The sequence below is a fragment of the Pelodiscus sinensis genome, chromosome 1 (genome assembly GCF_049634645.1).
Source record: "Pelodiscus sinensis isolate JC-2024 chromosome 1, ASM4963464v1, whole genome shotgun sequence".
Lineage (NCBI taxonomy): Eukaryota > Metazoa > Chordata > Testudines > Trionychidae > Pelodiscus > Pelodiscus sinensis.
The window spans coordinates 150974766-151000315 of NC_134711.1; the positions used below are offsets into that span (position 1 = coordinate 150974766).

General features: G+C 43.0%; 1 protein-coding gene across 1 annotated transcript in view; it reads left to right on the plus strand.

The window, feature by feature from the left end:
- ADGRG7 (adhesion G protein-coupled receptor G7) overlaps positions 1–25550 on the plus strand; it is a 49307-nt gene that overhangs the window by 12192 nt on the left and 11565 nt on the right. The window contains exons 2-10 of the mRNA XM_006130737.4: positions 3290–3391; positions 4257–4385; positions 5768–5877; positions 8503–8649; positions 9158–9264; positions 12872–12990; positions 13090–13200; positions 17528–17694; positions 23675–23827. Coding sequence (XP_006130799.4) covers positions 3290–3391; positions 4257–4385; positions 5768–5877; positions 8503–8649; positions 9158–9264; positions 12872–12990; positions 13090–13200; positions 17528–17694; positions 23675–23827 — 1145 coding nt within the window. The remainder of the gene's footprint in view (positions 1–3289; positions 3392–4256; positions 4386–5767; positions 5878–8502; positions 8650–9157; positions 9265–12871; positions 12991–13089; positions 13201–17527; positions 17695–23674; positions 23828–25550) is intronic.

The following is a 25550-nucleotide window of genomic DNA, read 5'->3' on the forward strand; positions in this document are numbered from 1 at the left end:
TGAAATGTAGATGTGTCAAGGGTATGTCTACATTTGAATTAGGAAGTGAGATTCCCACCAGGTGTCGACACACCTGTAGTAGCTTGGCTTGAGCCAGCACCTAGAAATGCAGTGTGTCCCCAGCAGTGTAGGTACCAGCTCTGGATAGCTGTCTTTGCAGGAACCCAGGAGGTTGGGCAGAGTTGTACTTGGGGTGGGCTAGCCTAAACAGTGCTTCTGCAGACATGCTGCTATTTTGAGGTACTACCTTCACCAGAGCTAGTGCACCAGGTACATCTCCACAAGCTGGGAAGCACATCTCCTCCCAGCTGAAATTAAATCTTAAGACTGTAACATCTTACTTCTTACTAAGTCCTGAAGGAGTTACTCCTCTAACTTACTGGTAAGGCGCTCTGTTTGATTCGACTTCCACTCAAGGTACCTTCACACATGCATGCTCAGGTAACAAACAAAGCGATTTTTCAATTGCTTTACCATGTTTATAGTTAAGCAAAGCCTATTCCACTGAGGGCTCTGTTCATGCTCAGTAATAAACATGGCAAAGCAATTTAAAAAAATATCACTTTATTTGTTACATAAGCATACATCAAACATTGGACACATGTGTAAATGTACCTTGAAGGTCAGCTGTTGTGCTCTCCATTTTTCTTGTGGCACTGTCTAGAATTGTTTTTGTGGGGAAAAATTGGACTTTTTCCTTCCTCATTCTCTCATGACTCAAAGATAACTACAGGGATTGTACTCAAATGCCTGAATAAATAGATCTCTTCTGCCAAAGACTAGGCATCAGAATTTACAGCCACAAAATTGAATATGGAAATAAAAGGTATTCACAGAAAGTTGTACAGCTCTATTGTAGTAGGTACGACCAGGTGTCTGTCTAAAAAACAAACCAACTGTAATTCCCTTGTGTATACTCTGAAAGGCCTGATTACATTATCCCAGAAGTGTTAAGAAAAAGAACAGGTGCAGCCCTGTTAGTTACTGTAACATAACTTTGGTCACGGAACTCCCCAAGCTGCAACTTTGGATTGCCCTTCAAGTTGCAGGTTAAAAGGAATCAGCAAGATTCAGGTCAGCTGTCAGTGACACCACTGTAAATCTAGTGATGCCAACTAAAGTTAGGGGCTTTAACTAGTTATCCCCTAGTCAGAGTAATGAAATGCAGAACAGAGTTTGGCTCAGTGGGTTTAACCATTAGAAAGTGGAACTAACCTAATACTTGATACAAGCTGACTTATCCAAATCTTTCAGCCAAAGACCGCTTTCAGTTACAGTGGTGTAAATTAAGAGTATCTCCATTGCCTTAATTGGAAGTATTTCAGATTAAAGCAGAATTTGATCCTGTATTTTTTAAAAGACATAATAATAATATCATTAATAATTAATAATAAATACCTAATTCTTACATAACATTTTCATTTATAGCACTTAAAGTGCTAAAGGAGGTGAATATCATTATCCTTATTTTACAGATGGGGAAGCCAAGACCTAGGGAGGTATACGAATTGTCCAGCATCACTGAGCAGGTCAATGGCAGGGCCAGAAATAGAACTCCTGTATCCATGCACCCAAAAGCTTAGCAATACACACGGACACTTGCTAGTCCTTCTTGCTATAGTTTTACAAGTGGTATTTTTGTACCTTTGGGAAAGTACTCATTTTCACTAACCTCCAACTTGCTTTATAGATTGGAATGAAGTTTTATTTTGAGCTTACAATGTAACCTCTATGTGGAAGAGTTTTTTATATTCTTAGATTTACATGCTTTTCAAAAATGTATTTTATGAGAGTCTGCATTGCAGGTCCTAGAGGTTTCATGTACAGATTCACAGTAGCCTTTTGTATATAAAGGTATTATATAAGGGTATGTCTAAACTACATGGCTCCATCGACGGAGCCATGTAGATTTGTTGTTTTGGCAAAGGCAAATGAAGCCGCAATTTAAATGATCGCGGCTTCATTTACATTTACATGGCTGCCGCGCTGAGCCGACAAACAGCTGATCAGCTGTTTGTCCGCTCAGCGCGCTAGTCTGGACGCTCCCCTGCCGACATCAAAGCCCTTTGTCGGAAGCCCCGGTAAACCTCATCCCACGAGGAATAATTGGGCTGCCGACAAAGGGCTTTGATGTCGGCAGGGGAGTGTCCAGACTAGCGCGCTGAGCAGACAAACAGCTGATCAGCTGTTTATCGGCTCAGCGCGGCAGCCATGTACATTTAAATGAAGCTGCGATCATTTAAATCGCGGCTTCATTTGCCTTTGCCTATCTGTCTAATCTACATGCCTCTGATGACAGAGGCATGTAGTCTAGACACAGCCTAATAGTGCTAATACTAGAAGGCAATACAACATATCAAGGATTAAAATATGGCTACTTTTTTTCTAATAAAATAACCTGTTCTGGTTAAAATGTCTGGTTTGAATGCAGGGAATAAGGACAAGTTGTGAAACTGCTGCCTACACCCACAACGCAAAAATCAGCATGACTGTGTTGCTGTGTTTTGGCTGCCTGCAACTTCAATATTGTTGGTTTTGCAGTCATAGGTGCATTTAATAAATTACACACTGTGGCCCCAGCTCAACCTAGAGCTCTTCTCAGTGAGTCTGGTCTGTGTGATTGTCTCCTTGTTTGTAGTATTTCTAGGGCTCCTTATCACTGTAGAATCAATGGCTCTCATCTTGCATGGAGCTCCATGTGGAATCTCATGGATATCTCCTGGATTCACATAGAATATGGATGTTCTCTCATGCAGAGCTCCTTGAAGGATGGGGGGGGAGGTCTAAGAAGGCATATATACACTGCAGCTGGGAGGGGTGATTCCCAGTCCAGATAAGCAGACTTGCGCTAGCTCAGCTCAAGCTATTTTGGTAAAAATAAGTGTGGAGGTCGCAACCTAGATGGTTGCTTGAGTGACACATCGAGTCCAAGCCCACCTGGCTCCCTGGGGCTGGGCCTGGTTGGCTAGCTTAAGCCTCTGCCGGTGCTGCAATTGCCACGCTGCTATTTTAGCATCTCAGCTCAAGTGGAGCTAGCACAAATCTGTCTACCCCCGCGGAGGCTCTCACCTCCCAGCTGCATGTAGATGTACCCTAAACACCCAAGCCATAGAATCTCAGTGCCTCCTGTTGCCTAAGTCTTTAAGGGAGCCCAGAAGCAGAGGTAGGATGCTTATATGCAGGCTGGGGATAGAGATGGCTCATCCAGGTTATATCTGTTGCAATGGGACTCATAGATTATAAGTATTGTGGCAGCTTTCCTTTGTCAACATTTTCCTTTTTTAAACAGAACCCTCACCTCCATCCCCTTCACCCTGTGAAAACAGTGGAGCCTATGAAAATGGATTGTGCCTTTGCCCAGGGGAATGGACAGGGCCACGCTGTGAAACAGGCTAGTATGAACAATGTTGTTTTTATGGAGCAGTTAGAGGAGCTGGGGGTGCTCAGCCTGTCACAGGATTGGATCATTAGGTCATAATGTTATCATGTCACATACTAGTGGGGACTATTCTATTCCAGCCATTTCTGCTGGGTTTTTAAAAGGGAAGTAGCAGAGGAAAGCATTTAGTGTCATCTGACTCTGGCCTGTTCCCAGACAACTTAGGCTGTCTCTGTTTCTTTGAAATCTTCTGTTTGAACCGCTGACCAACACAATTGTCTAAAACTCTGTATCAGATTGTGGGGGGGGGGAGGGGGCTGATATTGCTTCCTACAGGAGAGAGTCAGTTCCATGGCAAAATTAACCGGCCGACATGGGGGCCTATCTCTGACTTGTGGGATTAAGGAGGCCAATCTCTACCTTACATCTCTCTTCCCTGTCACTTGCACCCAGGGAATGAACCTCAGCATTGAAGGAATGTTCAGGTTAAAGATTTGGGAGCTTTTGAGCTATACTCAGGTCTAAATATCATCAGATTCACCAGCCCTTGCTGTTCATACATTTGTAGACATCTTATTGTCTCCTGTCTTGGTGTCAAAAAAAGATATTACCTCTGACTCTGTATTTGTCCTATTAAGGCAGTGGTTTTGAACATTTATTCATTTGCAGACCACTACAATGTTTTGAAGGGACCCCTCTGAAAATCTTAGATGGTCTGCGGTCCCTCAGGAGTTCACAGACCACAAATGGAAAGCCACTACTTTAAGTCACATTTGTAAAGTTACTATCACCTTCTGTCTGGTTTTATATTTCATGGTCTTGAAAATTGCTCTATATGATAATAGTATTTAACCTGAATGTATTTTTCCCTACACAGTGAATTTCTGTGGCAATAGTACTTACTTATTCAACTCTTCTCAAAACTCTTCAGAAATTTTTACTTTTAAAAGAATTGTAGTAGACTCATATGGGTATTCTGAAGAAAAATGTGAAGATGCTGGAAATGGTAAGTGTTTCCTTTCTCTCCTCCTCTACCCATCTTACCCTTCTGGCCACCCAAAAGTGAAATTCAGGCTGGTGAAAGATGTCAGCTTATTAAAGCAGGAGATGGAAGTCCTCTATTTAAACTCTGATCCGATACAGTCCTTCCCACACTGCACTGCCACTATCATAGAATCATAGAACCATAGAGCTGGAAGAGACCTTAGAAGGTCATCAAGTCCAGCCCCCTGCTCTAGGCAGGACCAATCCCAATTAAATCAACCCAGCCAGGACCTTGTCAAGCTGAGACTTAAACACCTCTAGGGATGGAGACTCCACTATTTCCTGAGGTAACCCATTCCAGTGCTTCACTACCCTCCTAGTGAAATAGTTTTTCCTAATATCCAACCTGGACCTCTCCCACTATGTGTTGATGCTGTTCCCTATGAAGGTGAAGGGGTAATTTGCTCTCCATGTATCAATGTAAATAAATATAATTTACTCTTTGTGTCCCTGGCCTCCAAGGTGGCCAGCAAAAATGCTAGTCCTGAATGGTGAGCTTTGTGAGTGGGATACCTGGTCACTTCCAACTGGACTGATATCACTAACTCATATCACATAAGCTACTGAACCGTTTTGTTGGTAAATAAGCCAGAAAATACTGCACAGAGATTTATTTAATTGCACCATATGACACAGAAAAAGATTTCAAGAAAAAGTTATTAAAATACCATTCATTTATTCTGATTTGATTGTGGGTATTTTATAAGTAAAAACAGAAGTAGGAAAGTGGTTTTTAATAGGGACAGTTGAATAGTATGTAACACAGTGAGTTTAAACTACTTACAATGTCTGATGATCTTGCAGTGGTTCTCAACCGTGGGCCATAAGGCTCCCCAGGGGCCACGCCCTACCTCTAGGGGGCCACATGGAAAAAATGGAACATTAGGTAAATTATGTACCTTTTTTTCCAACTAACAGTGGCTATGAGGGGGGGTCCACAGAGGTAAACGAGGCTCAGAAGGGGGCCATTAGCAAAAAAAGGTTGAGAAACACTGAATACGATTTGTTTTTGTTCAGTGACATTTATATTGTTACTTAGTCCTCTATATTTCTGCCGGTAACTTGTGACAAATTTTCAAACTCGTTGTGGGGAAAAAATTGTCTGCTTAAGGGGTATGATTCTCCAACCCTTACTTATGAGACTAATCCTTCCCTTATTTACATGAATAAACCAATGACATCAGTAGCATTTCTTGTTTGAATAAGCATTTCTTGTTTATATAAGCAAGAGTTACTAGAAAGAAGAAAGACGATTTTTAAAATCCTAAGGGTTGATGAGGACTTGCAAAGAGTGCTAACATGATATGACTGAACGGATTTCTTTTTTCTTTTTTAAAATTAAAGCTGCTACTCCAAAAGCAAGCAGGAAATGCTCCAAAATAAGTGGAAAACCTACGCTAGCTGATGTGAAAATTATGAATTGTAGTAGGAACCTGACAACGCTAATGGACGAGGTAACCCTGTCTTTTAATATGCCATGTAATAGGTTACTACAACTACAGTGAAGCTGTGGCTATAATAACCTTCATGGTCTGAGTTTGGCATATGGATTCCATATGCAGAGTTGGTTGAAACAAGAAACAGTGGGCTAAAATCATCAGTCCATTCTGGCTGCTTTGCTCTTCCCTAGCCCAATCCTAGGGACATCCTTTTTTTTTTAAGCAATAAACTTTAATATCAGAAAATTGTATAATTCATTAATTTATAAAGATAGGTTCATTAGAAAATAGGATAAACAGATTTATCTTCATCAATAAAACTGATATAAAATATTATGATGTTTTCAACCCATTTCAGTCCCTCTGATATGATTCAATATTAGAATACAGCCGCACATACAGAAAATAAATATAGGTGGGATTTTCAAAAGCACTCACTTTTGGCCCATGTCTTCCCATTTGACTTCAGTGGGAGCAGAGACCAATGATGAACATTTTTGAAAACTCCATTCTAAAATAAGAGAGAAGAGAGGAAAAGTAAGTTTACACATTGTCTCTCTGAAATGGGCATTCCAGATAATAGGTTTGTGCTAATTATTTTAAAACCCATGAGCCAACAACCTCTGTGAAGTTGCAAGGTTCTAGAACTCATTCCAACATGTAAAGAAAGTCAGTTGTCCTGTCTCCCATTAGGTTTTTGTTCTTCTAGTTGTTTTTAACCTTATAATTTACTTGGATGAAGTTTGGTACTTCCAAATCAAAATGTACACCACCTTCTTCCCCTAACCTTCACCCTTTCTATCCCTTGCTTTTTAAAAGTATTAGTGAGATTACTGGACAAATTGTAAAATAGTTAGTATGATTATTGTTATGATTTGGATCAACAGAAATGTTGACTCAGATATGACAATTCGATGCTTATTATCATTTATAGTTAAGTATGTTCATAGGTGAGATTTTCAAACATATGTAAGGATTTTAAGTACCTGAATTCCACTGAAAGGCAACAGGAATAACTCTAATAAGCACCTTTGAAAATTTCACTCAGGATCAAATTTTTTTACTTTTTTTTTTTTAAATGCCATGAATTTTTGGTCAGTTAAAATTTAATGTTTTACTTTGACTGTTCATGCGCTTATGTTTATTTTCTGTGAATATTTGCAAAATTTACTGATAGGAACATTCATGGAAATGATTGTAAGTATACCAGTATATTAGAAAATATTAATGTAAAATAATTATTGATCTTACAAACATGACTATTTAAACAGGAAATCTGATTGTGAAAATTATTTCATTCCAATTGGGATACTGAAACATGAATGACTTTCACATCTGACCTGGCCCGGAGATGTGGCAAAAAGCAGGTGGAAGCAGCTGTGTAGAGCTGCTTTGGGAACTGCTTTGTTCTTGCAGCGTAGTTTTGGGGGAGGGGTAATACCTCCAAGTCTCCCCAACTCTGCCCCTGAGCTCAGGGCTTTTGCCCTGTAGGGAACACTGGGGCTTGGGGCTCCAGAATTCAGACTGCTGCCCCCAGTTTCAGGACTTCAGCTCCGTCGCTTCCGGCTTAAATCTTGCAGGAGGTGCTGGGGCTTGGGCTCTAGGTTTTAGCCATGGGACCTATAGACCCCCCCTAAAAAAATTTGTGAATCCCCAATGTTGTTAATGTTCTTTTAACCTAGGGTTTGTATGTAATATGCATATAATCCATCTCCCGTAGTTATCAGTGCACACAACCACTCTGCCATCTGAAAACCCACCTCTGTAGCTCAGAGATTCACTCAAGTATTATCATTTAAAGGTTTTCATAGGAGAACTATTTAGAGAAGGGCCAGGCTACTCTACTGTGGTGATTCCTTTGCTCTTCTGGTGGCTTCCTAAACTCATTTCAATTCTAATTCTGTTTATGTAGCACACGTTGTGAGTGGGAGGGATTACAGAAGTCCATAGATTCAGAAGATCAAAGTACATCTACAGTGATAAAAGACACACAGATTCTCAGAGCCTGGGATCCAACCCAAGCCCAAACATTTAGCCTATAATTTTATAGCTTCATAGATCAAGTCTCCAGGAGACCAACTAAGTTGATCTAGCCCAGCTTTTTTTTTTATTGCAGTGTAAACATACCCTCAGTCATTTATGGTGTGAGTAGCTTATTTCAAGTCAATTTCGAAATAGCTTATTTTGTATTTGGTGCTGTCTACCCAGCACCAAATTTTGAAATAAACTGCTATTCTGAAACTTCCCTTTCTCCTTGTGGAATGAATGAGGTTTACAAGGAAATTGGAATAGTGAGCTCATTATATTTTGAAATAATGGGCTTTCTTCACAGATGAAGAATAGCTATTTCGGGATACCAGAAGTATCCCAAAATAGTGCCACAGTGTAGACGGACCTTTGGACAAAGTCTTATTGCATTTCTATGTGAGGAAGAAGTGGCTGTGAACAGTGGGCCAAATTTCCTGCAGCCTGATATAAGCTGGCATCGATCTATTGAGTTAATAGGACCTGTGTCAGTTTACAGCAGCAAATAATTTGGCTGTGGACCTGCTATTCCTTTATTTCATTAGAAAATGGATATTAAAATGGCCATTCTTTTCCCTCATGTTTTCTTTGTGTGATGTATCATTTTTCTAATAGTTACGCAACACAGATACCTCAAAGGTGAACATTTCTGCCATTGCCAGTGATACCCAGATCCTTACTTCCATGCCAGAGACGCTGACTACCGAGAAGATCTCTACAGCTGCTGATATTGTGGAGCAGATTCTGAAAAATCAGTCTGGGGTGAGATTCAAAAAAGCATTTTGTTACGTGGCTTAAGAAGACAGTCAGATTTTGGGGCACTTTCCTTAGACTCACAGAAAATCAGTCTAGTAATAGAAATGTAGCCGTGTTAGTCTGGTGTAGCTGAAGCAAAATACAGGACTATGTAGCACTTTAAAGACTAACAAGATGGTTTATTAGATGATGAGCTTTCATGGGCCAGACTCACTTCCTCACTTGATCTGAGGAAGTGGGTCTGGCCCATGAAAGCTCATCATCAAATAAAACATCTTGTTAGTCTTTAAAGTGCTACATAGTCCTGTATTTTGCCTCAGAAAATCAGTCTGTTTAGTTTTACCTTAGTGGATCTGAATTCAGGTCTCAAGTGTCCCTGGATAAGGGTTACTTATTCTATTTCCTTTTATATAAGGCCAGTGTTAACAAAAGATTCTGTCACAATGAAGCATATTGAAAAAAGTGAGTTTGTGTACCCCTCTTACTAATTAGTTCCTGCTTTTCTATTTGTCAGGCAACTGATGCTGCAGTGGCTGCAGTGGTAACAGTTAGCCAACTTTTGGATGCCAGAGAGAGTGAATTCAACTTTACAAACAATAATTTTACGGATATTACAGCAAGGTAATTACAATTTTCATTTCTACTCAAGTTGGCAAATCTAAACCCTGTCCATACATTGAAACTTAAAAATGAAAGGGTATGTCTACACTACAGCACTAATTCGAACTAACTTAATTCAAATTAGTTAATTCGAAATAAGCTAATTCAAATTAGTGCATCTAGACCTAAAAACTAATTCGAATTAGCGTTTTGATAATTCAAAATAGCATGTCCACATTGAGCGGACCCTGAACCGAAGTTAAGGTTGGCCGGAACCAGTGCCAGCAGGGCATCAGGTTAGGACTTAGAGCGTGGAGCTGCTGTCTCAGGCTAGCCGAGGGCTGTGCTTAAAGGGACCCGACCCCCATCCCAGACAGACAGTTCTCAGGGGTTCCCCGCTTGCTTGTCTAACTCAATGAGGGACAGCAAAGCAGTCCTGGCTTGGAGTGCCCTGAGTGCCCACACTCAGCACATCACAGCACTCAGCCATCAGCCCAGCTGCACTTGCCACAGGCTGCCATCCGGGGGAGTCAATCGGGGGGCTGTCAGGATCCAGGAGGCCCTGCAGGAGAGCTTCCACCCCGAGGAGCCCAAGGAGCCACCCCAGTCCTCCCCATCGGGGGCTCGTGCCCCATTCCTCCCTCTCCTCCTTCCACTTAACCCTCCCTAGCCCCATTCCTGATGTAAAAAATAAAGGACACGTGTGTTCAAAACTAGAAACTCTCTTTATTTAACAAAACTGGGGGGGGGGGCGGATTAACATCTGGGGAGACTGGGAAAAGGAGGTGGGAGAGGGGTAGAGAGAGGGTGGAAGAGGGAAGGGGGAAACCTGGAAGGAGGGAGCGGGAAGGGGGAAGCCAGGGGAAGAAGGAGGAGGGGAAGTATAAAACTATGGTATGCCATAACTTCAGTACTGTGTACAGATGTGGTCTCCTCACCTCAAAAAAGATATTTTGGCCTTGGAAAGGGTTCAGAAAAGGGCAACTAAAATGATTAGGGGTTTGGAACAGGTCCCATATGAAGAGAGGCTAAAGAGACTGGGACTTTTCATCTTAGAAAAGAGGAGACTGAGGGGGGATATGATAGAGGTCTATAAAAGCATGAGTGGTGTGGAGAGGGTGCATAAAGAAAAGTTCTTCATTAGTTCCCATAATATAAGGACTAGAGGACACAAAATGAAATGAATGGGTAGCAGGTTTAATAAGCGAAAGTTCTTCTTCACACAGCGCATAGTCAACCTGTGGAATTCCTTGCCAGAGGAGGCTGTGAAGGCTAGAACTATAAGGGTATGTCTACACTACCCTCCTAATTCGAACTAGGAGGGTAATGTAGGCATACCGCACTTGCAAATGAAGCCCGGGATTTGAATTTCCCGGGCTTCATTTGCATGAAGCCGGCCGGCGCCATTTTTAAATGCCGGCAGTTCGAACCCCGTGCCGCGCGGCTACACGCAGCACGGAGTAGCTAGTTCGGATTAGCCTTCCTAATCCGAACTAGCTGTACTCCTCATTCCACGAGGAGTAACGGTAGTTTGGACTAGGAAGCCTAGTCCGAACTACCTAGTTCGTGCCACGTGTAGCCGCGCGGCACGGGGTTCGATCGAGCAGGGATTTAAAAATGGCGGCGCCCAGTTTATGCAAATGAAGCCCGGGAAATTCAAATCCCGGGCTTCATTTGCAAGTGAGGTATGCCTACATTACCCCGCTAGTTCGAACTAGCGGGGTAGTGTAGACATACCCTTAGAGAGTTTAAAGAGAAGCTAGATAAATTTATGGAGGTTAGGTCCATAAAAGTCTATTAGCCAGAGGGTAGGAATGGTGTCCCTGGCCTCTGTTTGTCAGAGGCGGGAGACAGATGGCAGGAGACAAATCGCTTGATCATTGTCTTCGGTCCATCCCCTCCGGGGTACCTGGTGTTGGCCGCTGTCGGCAGAAAGGCTACTGTGCTAGATGGACCATTGGTCTGACCCAGTACGGCTGTTCTTATGTTCTAAGCTCAGGGCTGAGGGTCGGGGGTCTCTCTGGACCAACTTGATTTTCATGTAAACCTGCTCCTGGGTTTGCATGTGGCCTTTGGTGGTGAGGCTGGCAGCTGTCCTGCCCTAGACGGCCGCTTTCCTGTGCCTAGTGCAGAGATTGTGGATGTTGGAGGCCTCCCCCCAAACCTCGATGAGGTCCACGATCGCTGCACTAGACCAGGTGGGCGCCCGCCTCTTGCGGCCCCGGGCAGGCTCCTGTGAGCCGCCAGCCAGGTTCTGGGAAGAGGCTGAGGGCTGGGTGGCAGTGGGTGGCTGGCTCATGCCGTGTCAGGTGCAGGGTCTGCTGGCTGGGTGCTGGCAGGCTTGCAACTGGCACAAGCACTATAGCCAGACTGTGCCCCTTTAAGGGCTCCGGGCCGAGAGGGGGGCAGAAGAGTTTCCCTGGTTTGGCCCATAGTGGCCACCGGGGCAAGCTGGGAAGGGCTAGACTCTAACTAGTTCGAATTAAGTGGCTACAATGCCCTTAATTCGAACTACTTAATTCGAACTAGGCGTTACTCCTCATAGAATGAGGTTTACCTAGTTCGAATTAAGCGCTCCGCTAGTTTGATTTAAATTCGAACTAGCGGTTTGTATGTGTAGCCCCTATTAAAGTTAATTCCAACTAACGGCTGGTAGTTCGAATTAACTTTGTAGTGTAGACATACCCAAAGAGAATGAGACAAATTAATCTCCAAGGTAACTTCATTGATTTAGGAGATATCCCAGGGCTTATGGTATGTGATGATGGATCAAATGATAAAGCTGGCCCAGTTTTCCTAATCTGAGGTCTAGAGTTGGGGATGTCAAATGAAGTCTCCTGCATTTAGTTCCTAGCTTTGCCACCGACTTGCTCTATCATCTTGGGCCAATCAATTAATCAGTACCATGGCCAAAAGGGTTCTTACCCAACCTCCTAGGGTGATGTGGAGTTTAATGAATAAACACTTTGAGATTCTTGTATCATAGAATCATAGAGCTGGAAGAGACCTCAAGAGGTCATCAAGTCCAGCCCCCTGCCCAAGGCAGGACCAATTCCAACTAAATCAACCCGGCCAGAGCTTTGTCAAGCCAAGACTTAAAAACCTCTAGGGATGGATATTCCACCACTTCCCTAGGTAACCCATTCCACTGCTTCACCACCCTCCAAGTGAAATTGTTTTTCCTAAAATCCAACCTAATCCAACCTAAACCAACCTATGAAAGGGACCAGAGAATTGTAAAGCATTATTATTACTAGTAGCATGTCCAGAGAGTGGAAAAGCAGAGTTACTAGCATGTTGTCTCCTTAAAAGAGAAGGTTCTTGAATACATTAACACACTTCTCCCAGGTATCTATCCAACTATTAAATTATAGAAATATTCTAGATTTCTCCCTCTTGATGCATAAAAGGTCAAATCCTTGTTCCATTGAGGTCAAAGGCAAATCTCCCTTTGACTTCAACAATAATGGTATTTGGCCCATTAGAATTAAATTTGTGACCAATTTCCACCCTGTCCTACACTCTGTGGAACAAAATTGAAGTCACTGTGGGCGCATAAACATTGGCTCCACATTCTGATACACTTTATTGTGGTAAAGACAATACACCATGCCTTATTTCAATGCAGCCTCACACAGACACTGGAAGAATTCTCTTTGGGTGGCTCTTCTGTTCAGCCCAATATTGCAGTTCAAAACCTTTCATTGGAGGTAGGATCAACTACAGCTTTTCTCTCTGTAAAGAAAGGTAAGCTTATTTGCTTTGTGGGAATTACAAGGACAATGAACAAATGTTTACAAATTCTAACAATTAGAATAAATTCTTTGATGTCTTTTGCCTGCACAGGATCAAAAAATTTACAGTCTGAAAATATTAAAGTAGGTAACAGTGTCTCTGACTTTAAAAATGATGCCAATACTGAAGTTCAAATACTGATCAACATTACAAACAACAACAGTAAGTATGCAAAAACTTGTGCTGGACAAATTCTACACAAAAGTGTTCTCACACTCCCTTAACTAAAATCTACAAAAGAATGGTTTTTTTTATGTACATATATTAGGGCACATAGCATAGAACAAGAAATGTACACGACAAAACTAACTGTGACCTTATTTGTGAATCACTGCTGACTTACCTGTAACATGGCGAGGGATGTTAAATTTAGATTAATTAACTAATCGAATAGCTGATGGGATTTCCATCAACTATGCAATTAGTCCATTGGGGTGCCTCCATCTCCACCTTTGAACTGTTGCAAGAGTCTTACTGGGCTCTTGCTACAGTTCAAAAGCGGTAGCCCCACAGGGAGCGCGCTCCCTGCGGCATCTGAACCTTTGAAATATACAAGGAAAAGTAATTTACATATTCCCACACTATAAGAACTAGGGGTCACCAAATGAATTTAATAGGCAGCAGGTTTAAAACAAACAGAAGGGAGTTTTTCTTCACTCAGCGCACAGTCAACCTGTGAAACTCCTTGCCAGATGATGTGGTGAAGGGTAGGACTTTAACAGGGTTCAAAAAAGAGCTAGATAGATTCATGGTCCATCAAAGGCTGTTAGTCAAGATGGGTAGGAATGGTGTCCCTGGCCTCTGTTTCTCTGGAGGTGGGTGACAGGGGAGGGATCACGTGAGGATCACCTGTTGTGATCCCTCCCTCTGGGGCATCTGGTATTGGCCACTGAGGTACAAATATTTGAAAATTGACACTTCTCTTATGTTCCTCAAGGAAATGTTGACAACTTGCCAAAACAAAGGTGACATGAACCATATCAACCGTGCAGGACCAGGAAGGTCCAACCCTGTAGCAGTAGAAAGCTGTTTTAGTTTGGTAGTTTCACTGGTGTAAAAGTCTGTGCTGCAGTACAGGACAGTTAAATTTCAAATGATGCATTATAATTGGATTGTCAGAGCTGCACATAAGAGTTGTGTTTTGTTTCAAAGTCAAGCAGTAGAAAGTTAGGAAATGCCAGATAGACAATTTCCCATGTAACCTTAATTCTGTCCATATTTATTATGGTATGGGCTTTAATTTCATAATTAAAATGTGATTAGTTTATGATTAATTTCATTATTACAAACATTTTCCCTACAGGATTCCTGTCTCATTCAATGATCAGGAGGGTGGTGCAAAAGGACAATATAGGCAAAAGGCTTATGGATCTGACCTTTCCCGACTTTCAAGTGCTTGACTTTCTAATCTAAATAATAACATTCTTTTCACCAATTGTGATGTAATTTCTGTCTCAGATTGAGCTACTATATTTTCCCTCACATGCAGACTTTATATATTTTTTCTCTTTCTTGTTATTTTCCTCTATCTGAATACAATCAGGTAGGCTAAAAAATTTACATCTTTTGCTCTTTCTGTGATGGAAGACTTTACAATAAACCCAGGAGAACTGATTAAAATAGCTACTGTCTTTCCTCATCTTCATTACAACTATAACATTTTAAAAACGTAATTCTATTCTTATAAGTTCTTTTCACAGATGTCCATCTGTTTCTTAACTGCTATAATGTCACCTCTGCTTATTTGATTATTCATTGATTTGATACCAGCAAAAATGTGTTATACAAATAATTAAAGTGTACCTGTAGGGGAACACTTCAATCTCCTGGACACACAATTGCAGATCTAAAAGTAGCCATCCTGCAGCAAAAAAACTTCAGGACCAGACTTCAAAGAGAAACTGCTGAGCTACAGTTCATCTTTAAGTTTGACACAATCAACTCAGGATTAAACAAAGACTGTGAATGGCTTGCTAACTACAAAAGCAGCTTCTGCTCTCTTGGAATTCACATCTCCAGATCAATTGCTAGAAGTGGGCCTCATCCTCCTTGATTGGATCCACCTCGTCATCTCCAGCCTGATCCTGGCCTGCATATTTATTCCTGCCTCTGGAAACTTCCACTACATGCATCTGACGAAGTGGGTCTTTGCCCACGAAAGCTTATGCTCCTACACTTCAGTTAGTCTATAAGGTGCCACAGGACTCCTCGTCGCTTTTGCAGATTCAGACTAACACGGCTACCCCTCTGATACAAATAATTAAACACACCAGAAGTTTTTAAACTGGTGTTTTCTAATTGCTCTGTAGCACTTATTATTTTCACTGTCTCATTCACCATAAAGTAGAGAATTCTGATGCTTTGCTCAGCCTTCCCCATCCTAAAGGTGATACAGTCTACAGACTGATATGTTAGGGTAGGCTTGTCGATGTGGGGAGGAAAGAGGGCAAGTGCCCCACAGCCAGGTGATTTAAAAGGACTTGGGGTTCCCGGCCACTGTTGCTGTTACTGCAGCAGCCCTGGGAGCCTTGGAGCCTTTAAATTGCCACTGGAACACCGAGCCATGTGCTCCAATTGGTTCATAGGGCTGTTTGGAGAGGCAGGGGCATGGTGCGATGCATTCCAGGCAGCACTGAGGGCTTGTGGGGTGTGCTGTGGTCCAGGAGGCACTGAGAATCAGCTGTCCTGGTCACAGCCCTTCCACTGCCCCAAATACCTTGCTCAGAGGCCTGGAGAGGCTGTTGGCTCCCCTGTATTAGCATTTTCCTCTTTGTCTGCAATATTTTCTCTATTTTTTAAATATTACTTTAATTTGTTGTCTACGTTAATACATTGTATGAAGTGTTTTAAAATTAGGGGGTTTTTTGGTTTGTAACTTCTTAGGTTTTCTTAAATTGAAAAGGTAAATACAAATTCTACTATGTGCAACTGTAAACAACATCCCCCCAGCTCCACTCTGAGCCTTCAGCAGCATAGACTGCAACAGGAGTTCTTGAGGTACAGGTTTAACTGTGTTAGCTGGCAGAAAGAGGTGCTTGTTTTATCTTAGAGGGGCAGGTGGACCACCAGGTGAATGTGCTGTATTGGGAGCAGATGGGTGGAGCTTAGCCTGGCTTAGCTATTAGGTGAGAAACTGCTCCATCAGGTATCCTCAGAAGATGAGAATAAGCTGCTGAGACTAGGTGCTGTGTGGAGAAGGTGTATGTTTGGGGCAGACCCATATATCCCACTTCCTGTTCCATGTACTGCATGAGCCACTGAGGCCATGTTCTGGGCCTGAGGGGAAGATGCCAAGATCTCTTCTCTCCCATCCTCATAGCTGCTCTGATAACTTTCGTGTATTCTCAGTACCGTGTCTGAATCTTCTGTATTCTGGTTTTAATATCTTCATCAGTACCTCCCACTTTATTTACAATACTACCTAAATAAGTGAAGGTATCAACTTCCTCCAGTGTCGTTCCTCTCAGGACAATTGGGCTGCTGTTACTTGCTGCATTCACTTTCATGATCTTAGTCTTCCTCTTGTGGATCTTCAGTCCCATCTACTGTGAAATCTTGTCCAGCTTCACTGTTTTATTTTGCATTTGAAGTTGATTATTACAAACATTAGCTTATGGGAAAGAGCAAGGTAATGCCCAGTAGAGCAAGAGATTTTGAGAAGATGGCGATGGATTGGCCATACACTTAGGAAGCCACCAACTAGCATTACCAGACAATCCCTATCCTGGAACCCACAGGGAAAAAGGGGAAGAGGAAGGCCAAAGAATAGTTGGAGAAGAGACCTGGATGTGAATGTGAGGAAAATGGGCAAAAGCTGGAGAGAATTAGAAAAGGTGGCATAAGACAGAGAGGCTTGGAAAGAAATTGTTGATGGCCTATGCTCCCATAGAAGCTAAGGACAAAGAAGAAGATGTCTGAATCTAATGCTTGTGATTTTGTCATCATTGTGAACCTGGAGATTGGGAATATTCATGCATATTCCCTATTACCTATTAACACACACACCTAAATCTGAGTCAATGCTGGTTATGTACCATTTCTATCTTGTGATTTCCTAAGCAAGACTTTTAATTTTAAATAATCTGAGCATAACTTCAGATGCTCAGAGCCTTTTCTCTAATACTGTGTAATGTGAATTTTGATTTCACATATTAGCTTTGATAATTGTTTTTAATTAATTCTGGTAGAGTGCCAAAATTGCCCCAGGGGATGTGACTCTGAGAAAGGAAACAGTGATTTTTTTTAACAGTTACTGTCTCAGGAGAAACAGACTGGAATCTTAGGGAACAAAAAAAGGTACTTCCTTAGCTCAAGGGGTTTCCCTGGCAAATATTAAGGCCTATTGTGTATAACGGAGGAGTAAAAGCTTCTCAAAGGATCTTTTACAATGGAAGTGTAGGCAAGCTAAATATAGGAGTTGCTATCAGTTCTTCCTATAATAATCTATTTAATTAGTATTTATGACCTACATGTCTTTTCTCTTTGCCAGCTGTAGGTTCATCTACACCTGGAAGCATTGGCTTTGTCTTATATCAAAATGATAAATTTTTCCAATCCAAAACTTACAGGAGTCATTATAATTATACTAAACGAATTATCTCTGGCCGTGTTGCTAATGCAACAGTCAATGACGTCCAAATAGCCTTCAACCCATGGGTGAGTTCTCTTATATGTAGAACTGAGGGAAAGGGTATTCTAGAGAATGTTACATGGAACATCTTGCTGTTGCAGCCTCAATTATTTACCATTTAAATTCCCATAGCACCTACTGGCCACAATCTGATTGGACCCCATTGAGGTAAGCACAATGCAAACATATAGCAAATGCTGCTGTCCCCACAACATTATAGCCATATCGAGAGAAGGTATGAAGGTTACTGTTTAAAAAAGCGCTCCGGCTTTATTTATCTTTATTTTTTGTCTTCAAAAGAATAACATAATTGTATCATTGTTCAGTTATTGGCATGGGAGGGATGCCAACAAGACAGAAGAAGACTAAGGCCTTGTCTACACTTAGAAGTTCAGCTAATTGAGCTATGCCGGTATAGTTAAAATGGCAAAGCTGCGTAGTGTATATGGAGTTATATTCGAATAAAAGTGCTTATACTGGCATAGCCTTTTCCAGTTAGGTAAAGTGAAATAAACTATATCTGTATAAAGTGCCTTATATTGGTGATGTTGGTAGTCTATCACTGATGATGATGATGTTATTGTAAATCTCATCTGTGGCTACACATATATCTCTGAAGTCTGAACTTTGATGCATAGCATCAACCACTCTGGGGATATGTCTAGACTACACCTCTCTGTCGACAAAATTGCTAATGAGGCAGGGATTTAAATATCCTGCGCTTCATTAGCATAAACATGGCTGCCACTTTTTTTTGACACGGAGCTTTTTCGAAAAAAATGGCAGTCTAGACTGGGATCTGTTGAAAAATAAACCCTTTTTCAACATATCCTGCATTCCTCAAAAAATGGTGTGTCCGGGCTCTCCGGATGGCAGCTGTCCGGGGCTGCTCAAAGTGCCTCCCCTCCACATCAGCCTGTGTCCCCCATGCTGGGAGGAAAGCCTCCCCTTTCCTCGCCACTAGGTTGTGCAGCACACAGCATGCAGCAACCACATCGGGGATGTTGTGTTCCCCCATGTCCAGCTGAGTGAGCAGGCATCTAAACCTGCCCTTCAGATGGCCAAAGATGCACTCCACCTGGAAGTGAGCCCAATTCAGGTGGGAGTTAAAGAGTTCCCTGCTCGCATCCAAGATGTCCAGTGAATGGCTTCATGAGCCAGGGCATAAGGGGTTATGCCGCGTCGGCCACGATGCACATAGGCATCTGCACATGCCCGACTGCATAGTTTCACTCTGGAAAGAATGTCCCAGCCTGCAGCCTGCGGTACAGATATGAGTTCCAGAAGATGCGGGCATCGTGTGCCCAGCCTGACCACCCGACACAAATGTCTGTGAATTGTCCGTGGTGGTCGACAAGGGCCTGCAGCACCATAGAAAAATAGCCCTTTTTGTTAATATACTGGGCTGCTCAATGGGGTGGTGTGCAGATCGTGATGTGCGTCCCATCGAGTGTTCCACCGCAGTTTGGAAATCCTAGCCCTGCAAATCTGGCCACGATGGTATCCAGGTGTCCGAGGTGGACAGTACTGTGAAGCAGCTCTGAATAGATGGCCATCACCACATGCAGAAAGGGACACATAGAAACACACACAACAGGACATTAGAGGAGTTGCATGAGCTGATGAGCAGTGCTTCCTCACCCTTCCCGTCCCAGACCCCAAGAGCCCCCCTTCAGGCAACCCTCCATCTCCCTTTCCCCCTTCCCTCGCACCATGGCAGGGTGAGGCCAGGAGGACTTTTACCACTGCCACCCCCATCCCCCATTCCCTCTGCCTGGTCCTGACTGTCCCCCTTATCTGCCCCCCCTCCCCATGGACAGTCCCCAGAGAGTGACTTACTTCCATCAATACAGCCCCAACAGTAGACCTCTCCACGCCAAACTGGTGTCCCACGGAGCGGTAGCTGTCAGGGGTGGCCAGCTTCTAGGGGGCAATAGCGACCCACTTCTCCAGGGGGATGGCAGGCCGCAAGTGGGTGTCCTGGTGTTGTAGGGCAGAGGGGCAAGCCAGGCACACAGCTCCTGGAAGGTGGACTTCTGCATACAGACATTTTGGAGCAAAGCCTCATCATCCCACTGCTCCATAACAAGCCGGTCCCACCAGTCTGAACTGGTGTCCAGCCTCCAAACTCACCTCTGTAGGAATAAGTTCGGTAGCAAAGGCAGTGGGGCTGCAGCCCGAGTGAGAAGCTCAAAGCTGGGCTCTGAATCTAGCTCTGCCACAAACATCATGATAGTCTCATGAAGATGCAGCAGAACTTCCAGCATCATAGTGTGAGGCCATCGCCTGCCCAGGGGCATCTCAGGCTCCATGGCCAAAAACACAGTGAAAAGCACAAAAACAAAGTGAAAAGCACAAAAACAAACCTGAAAATAAACTGCTGTGGTGTCCGAGGAAGCAGGGCAACCAGAGCAAGCACTGCAGCAGCTTTGCTTTCCCTCCAGTTGGTAGACAAGGCAGAAACAGGAGCAGAGCAATGGCTGTCCAGGGGGATCCCTTTAAGCATGCGTCTCTGCAAAGGGCATGCAGCAGCACCTGGAAATAAAGACTGCCCTCATGTCCTGCCAAAAGCACTTCCGGGTGCTATATTTATTTGAAAGAGCATCTGGCAGTCTGGACACTCTTTTTCAAAAAAGCAGATAGATTTTTCGATCCACGTCATGCAATCTAGACGCTCTTTTTTGAAAGATACTTTTGAAAAAGCCTCTGTCAAAAAAGGTGTGTAGTCTAGATGTACCTTTAGATATTTTTTTAAGGCAATTGATCGACAGCACCTTGATCAACTGTGTTGACTGGCATAACTGGATCTACACTCTGCTTTTACTGGCATAACTGTGTCAGCAAAAAAAAAAATCACACCCTTAACTGACATAGTTCTGATGGTAAAACTTCTTATGTGTAAAGCAGAGCCTAAATCAGAAATTTGAGAGGGATGAAAATAGCTATTTCTCTACAGAAAATAAAATATAATAAATTCTGGGAACAAGAGAAGGATAACAGGGTGGTCAAATATTGGAATAAATTGCCAAGAGAGGTGGTGGAATCTCCCTCTCTGGAGATATTTAAGAACAGGTTAGATAGACATCTGTCAGGGATGGTGTAGGTGGAGCTTGGTCCTGCCTTGAGGGCGGGGGGCTGGACTCGATGACCTCTTGAGGTCCCTTCCAGTCCTATTATTCTATGATTCTATGATTCTATGATAACATATCAAATACATCCAAACATGCCTATTTGCCATTTGGTGTTATCTGAATTCTATGTTGTTTTTTACCATATTCCTTAAACTCTGCCTTCTTCAGAGATAACTCCAGGTGTCCCTTGAAAGAGTTGCATCTTTTGCTTCAATTGTCTTTCCCCTAAACTTGTTCCACATGTTTAATGACTTCTTTGTTTCCATTTTCACCAAGAAGTTTGGTAGTGATTGAACACCTAACATAGGGTATGTCTACACTACCCCTCTAGTTCGAACTAGGGGGGGTAATGTAGTCATACGGAGTTGCAAATGAAGCCCGGGATTTGAATTTCCTGGGCTTCATTTGCATAAAGCCGGCCAGCGCCATTTTTAAATGCCGGCTAGTTTGGACTGCGTGCTGCGCGGCTTCCTAATCCGAACTAGCTAGTTCGTGCCGCGTGTAGGCGCGCGGCACGCAGTCCGAACTAGCCGGCATTTAAAAATGGCGCCGGCCGGCTTTATGCAAATGAAGCCCGGGAAATTCAAATCCCGGGCTTCATTTGCAACTCCATATGACTACATTACCCCCCCTAGTTCGAACTAGGGGGGTAGTGTAGACATACCCATAGTGAATGCCAGTGAAAATTTGAGTATGTTCACAAGCTAAAGTTGGAAAAGAACAAATTAAAAATTACCAATTTAAATATATTCAAGTCAGGGCCTGATGGAATGCATCCTAAAATACTCCTGGAGCTAACTGAGGAGATATGTGAGCCATTAGCTATCTTTTAAAAATCATGGTATAAGGGAAAGAGAATACTAGAAAATGGCAAATATAGTGCTCATCTATAAAAGGGGCATAATGACAATCCAGGAAATTACACACTAGGTCAGCATAACTTCTGGATCAAGAAAGATAATGAAATAAATAATTAAGGAATTCATTTGCAAACATCTAAAAGATAATAATGTGCTAGGTAACGGTCATCATGCGTTTGTAAAGAACAAATAATGTCAAACCAACACAATAGCCAAATTTTCTTTGATAGGATAACAACCTTGTGGATATAGGGAAAGTGGAAGATGTGGTATATCTAAACTTTAGTAAAGTCTCACGTGACCTCATTAGTAAACTAGGGAAGTTCAACCTAGATGGGTCTACTATAAGATGGATGCATAATTGATTGGACAACCATTCCCAGAGAGTAGTTTTCAATGGTTACACTTTACAATCATGATGGAAGGGAATAACAAGAGAAAGAGAAAGGAATGCATATAGAGACATTGATCTTTAATCACTAGACCTAATGAACACTTGTGTCCAAATGCACAGGAATTAGTGCTTTCCAGTTAAAGTTCTTCATTTACATTACATGAAGCTTCTTCAATGTAAATAGTTGAAGAATTATAATAGAATACAGAATAGAATATTATAGAATATAACAGAATTCAATATATAATAGAATATTATATATTAAATATAATAGAATACATTATAATAAAATACAAACAATGGAAAATGCATTCAGTGTCCCATTAGTTTTCCATGAAGTTTAAACACTAAATACATTATTACAGGTTTAACAATCACTTTGATTTACACTAAAACACAAGTGAATTGGTCTGACATCTAGCTATGCATTTATAAGTGTTCAATAAGGCCTGGGGCACTGACATGAGCTGGCACCTAGTTTGCGAACATCACATGCATTTTTTCTGGGAGGTAATATTTGGCCTCTTCCTACAAGCCTTTCTTATCATGTGACTATGATTTGGAGGCTCAAACCCCTTAATGTGATGGATCAAGATTCTCTATGATAGATCATAAAACTGGGTGGATTTGAAAATAAGTATCATTCATATTGATTACTGTGAATTAAACCCTATCTTTAATTTCAGTTTATTTTTCATAATACAGCTGCATACTTTCTTTTATGTGAGCATTTCAGAAGTCTTTCATGTATATTTGAAGTCTGTCATACACAAATAAAACAAAGGCCATTTCAGTAACAAATTTCTATAGTTGTTATGAAAATGTAAAATTTCAAGCTTTACTTATTAAATATATTAAACAGCCGTATATCGAGGCGAGGACTGCCTGGCTCAATGGGTTGCCAGTGGAATGTGGCAGTTTCTACCTCTTGGTTGTAGTACAAACTCACATCAGTCTGGTAGCATTTGAGTGTTACTGTTATCTGATGATTGCTGCTAGGCAAGGGTGGCCAACCCATGACTTGTGAGCTGCATGCGGCTCTTCACCCCCATGAAAGTGTGACTCGCGAAGCTGCCCCATGCACCCCTACAAATGGCCCCCGGCTCCCTGTGCTCACCGGGTACAGGGGAGCCGTCCAGAGCAGCAAAATGGCAGTGGCAAGATGGTGGCGGCCGGTGGGAGCCTGATGTGGCCAAAAAGCCTAAGGGCAGTGTCTTTTTTTTTTTTCAACAATTCTGGTGGGGCTCTCTTTGTTTAATGGGTTGGCCACCCCGGGAATATGTGAAACAAGTTGGCCTTTGTCCAGCTGATATGTATTTCTATCATAATTAACAAAACAACTTCAGCAAATTGGCAGCTTATTGGCAGTCTCAACAATATTATAAAAGGAGACGGAACTATCATTTCCACTATCAAAAGGTGAGATGCACTGTCAGTTCATGAAGCCAAATTGTCTTTGACATAAGATCTCCCACAAGTTGATTGGAAACTTGGCAAGTGTCTCAGTGTATGTGTCAGCTCTGCCTTAAGAAAGAACAGTCTTCGCTAAACTCAGCTTCATTGGTGTATTTCTACTAAGCATTTGTTATCATTTTTTTCTTCTTGTATTTACGATCCACAGTACAATCCATCGATTCTGCTGCACAATTATGCATGTGTCTTTTGGGATTACAGTGAAAATGACTGGAACACCAAAGGCTGCAAAAAAGAAGGAGACATACTACAGGGACTAAGATGCAGATGTAATCACACTACTAGTTTTGCTGTATTAATGGTAGGACATTGGTTTTTTAGCAGCAAATCATTTGTCTTTTCTTCTCTGTTGTTAATGTCTTTATAATGGTAGAACTGAAGTATGAGGCCAGTTTCGAATATACAGGATTATAAAATATTTTCCCCCAATGAACTAATAACCTAAGAGGAGCAACAGAAGTGTATGGGAGGAAGAAAGAAAACTTTACAATCAAGATTTTTAAAAGATCAGCAACCCCAAATTCTCCTTTATAAAGACATTGTTACTTGACCAGTTTCTTATAGGTATCATGGTGTTACCTGAACAAAATGCTCTGTCACTTGCACACTCTAGGGCACCCACCCCTCCCTAGTTCTTAGGGCTAAAGGTGTAATCCTCTCGAGTTAGGTACCCAGCTGTACCCTGTTCATAGGGTTCAGGCATAACTCTGTTAATTTAGACATGCTAACTTTACCCCTCCTTGAGCTCCGGGATATACTCCTCTGGGTTCCAGGCTCTACTTCTCCAGGCTCTGGGAGGGAGTTTGGGCACAGGAGGGGACTCCAGGTTGGAGCAGAGAGTTAGGGGGTATGGGGAGGTCTTGGTTGCAGGCTCTGGGAGGGAGTTTGGGTGCAGTATTAGACTCTGGGCTGGGGCAGAGGGTGAGGTGCAGGAGAGGAGTGAGAGCTCTGGCTGGGGATGTAAGCTCTGGGGTGGACCCGGGGGTGAGGGGATTTGGGTGTAGGAAGGTGCTCAAGGCTGGGGCAGAAGGCTGGAGTGTGTGGTCCCTGTGGTGCTTCCTGTAGCCCTTAGCTGCTCTTGTGCCCACAGCTCCCATTGGTTGTAATTCCCAGACAATGGGAGCTGCAGACCTGGCACTTGGGGGGGAAGGAGGGAGGAGAAGGGGCAGCACACAGAGCCTCCCTGTGCCTGTAGGCCACAGGCACCCGGCAGCCACTTCCGGCAGCTGCAGAATAAAGGCAAGAACAGGGTCAGATTAATGCAGGGGGGTTAGGAGCTTCAACCCAGTCCCCCTGGGCTACGGGGCCCCACAAAAAGATCTCCAGGCCTCCAAGATGCCAGATCTTTTTGTGGGGCCCCCTTAGCCTGAGGCTCTTTGCTGCAGACACTAAAGCCCTTGCGTTAATCTGGCCCTGCCTGGCGGAAGGAGGGAGGCACCTCTGCACACTGCCATCCCTCCCCTCTGCTGGGTGCAAGTAGGTGCTGTGGTGGTGCGGTCTGCAGGCAAGGGCAGCGCATGGAGCCACTTCCCACCACCAGGGCTGCAGCCAGGGATGTGCTAGAAGTTTCCAGGAGTGGTGCAGGGCCAGGGTAGACAGGGAGCCTGCCCCAGCCCCATTATGCCACCAAACAGGAGCTGCCCAAGGTAAGCTTACTGCACTTTAACCCCCTGCCCCACCTCTACACCCACTCCCGCACCCTAATGCACCTGAGGGTGTACCATTGCATTGTGCAAAGAATAGGGATGTTAAAATGTATGTAATTTTGTAAACATGTAAGAACTGCAATTTTTAAGCGGTTACATATTTACATGCGGGGGGAGGGGAGGAAAGCCGGCAGCCTCTGTGGGAGTTGGCACACATGGGAGCTGGTGGCTCCTCATGTGTAACAGGCTCACACCTTGCGCCCTCTCTCCCCTCCGTCTCCCCTGGGCTGCTGCTTCTGATAAAGAAGCAGCCATGTGGGGAGAGGGAAGCCAGCTCAGTGGGAGCTGGTACATACGGGGAGCCGACTGATACAAAGG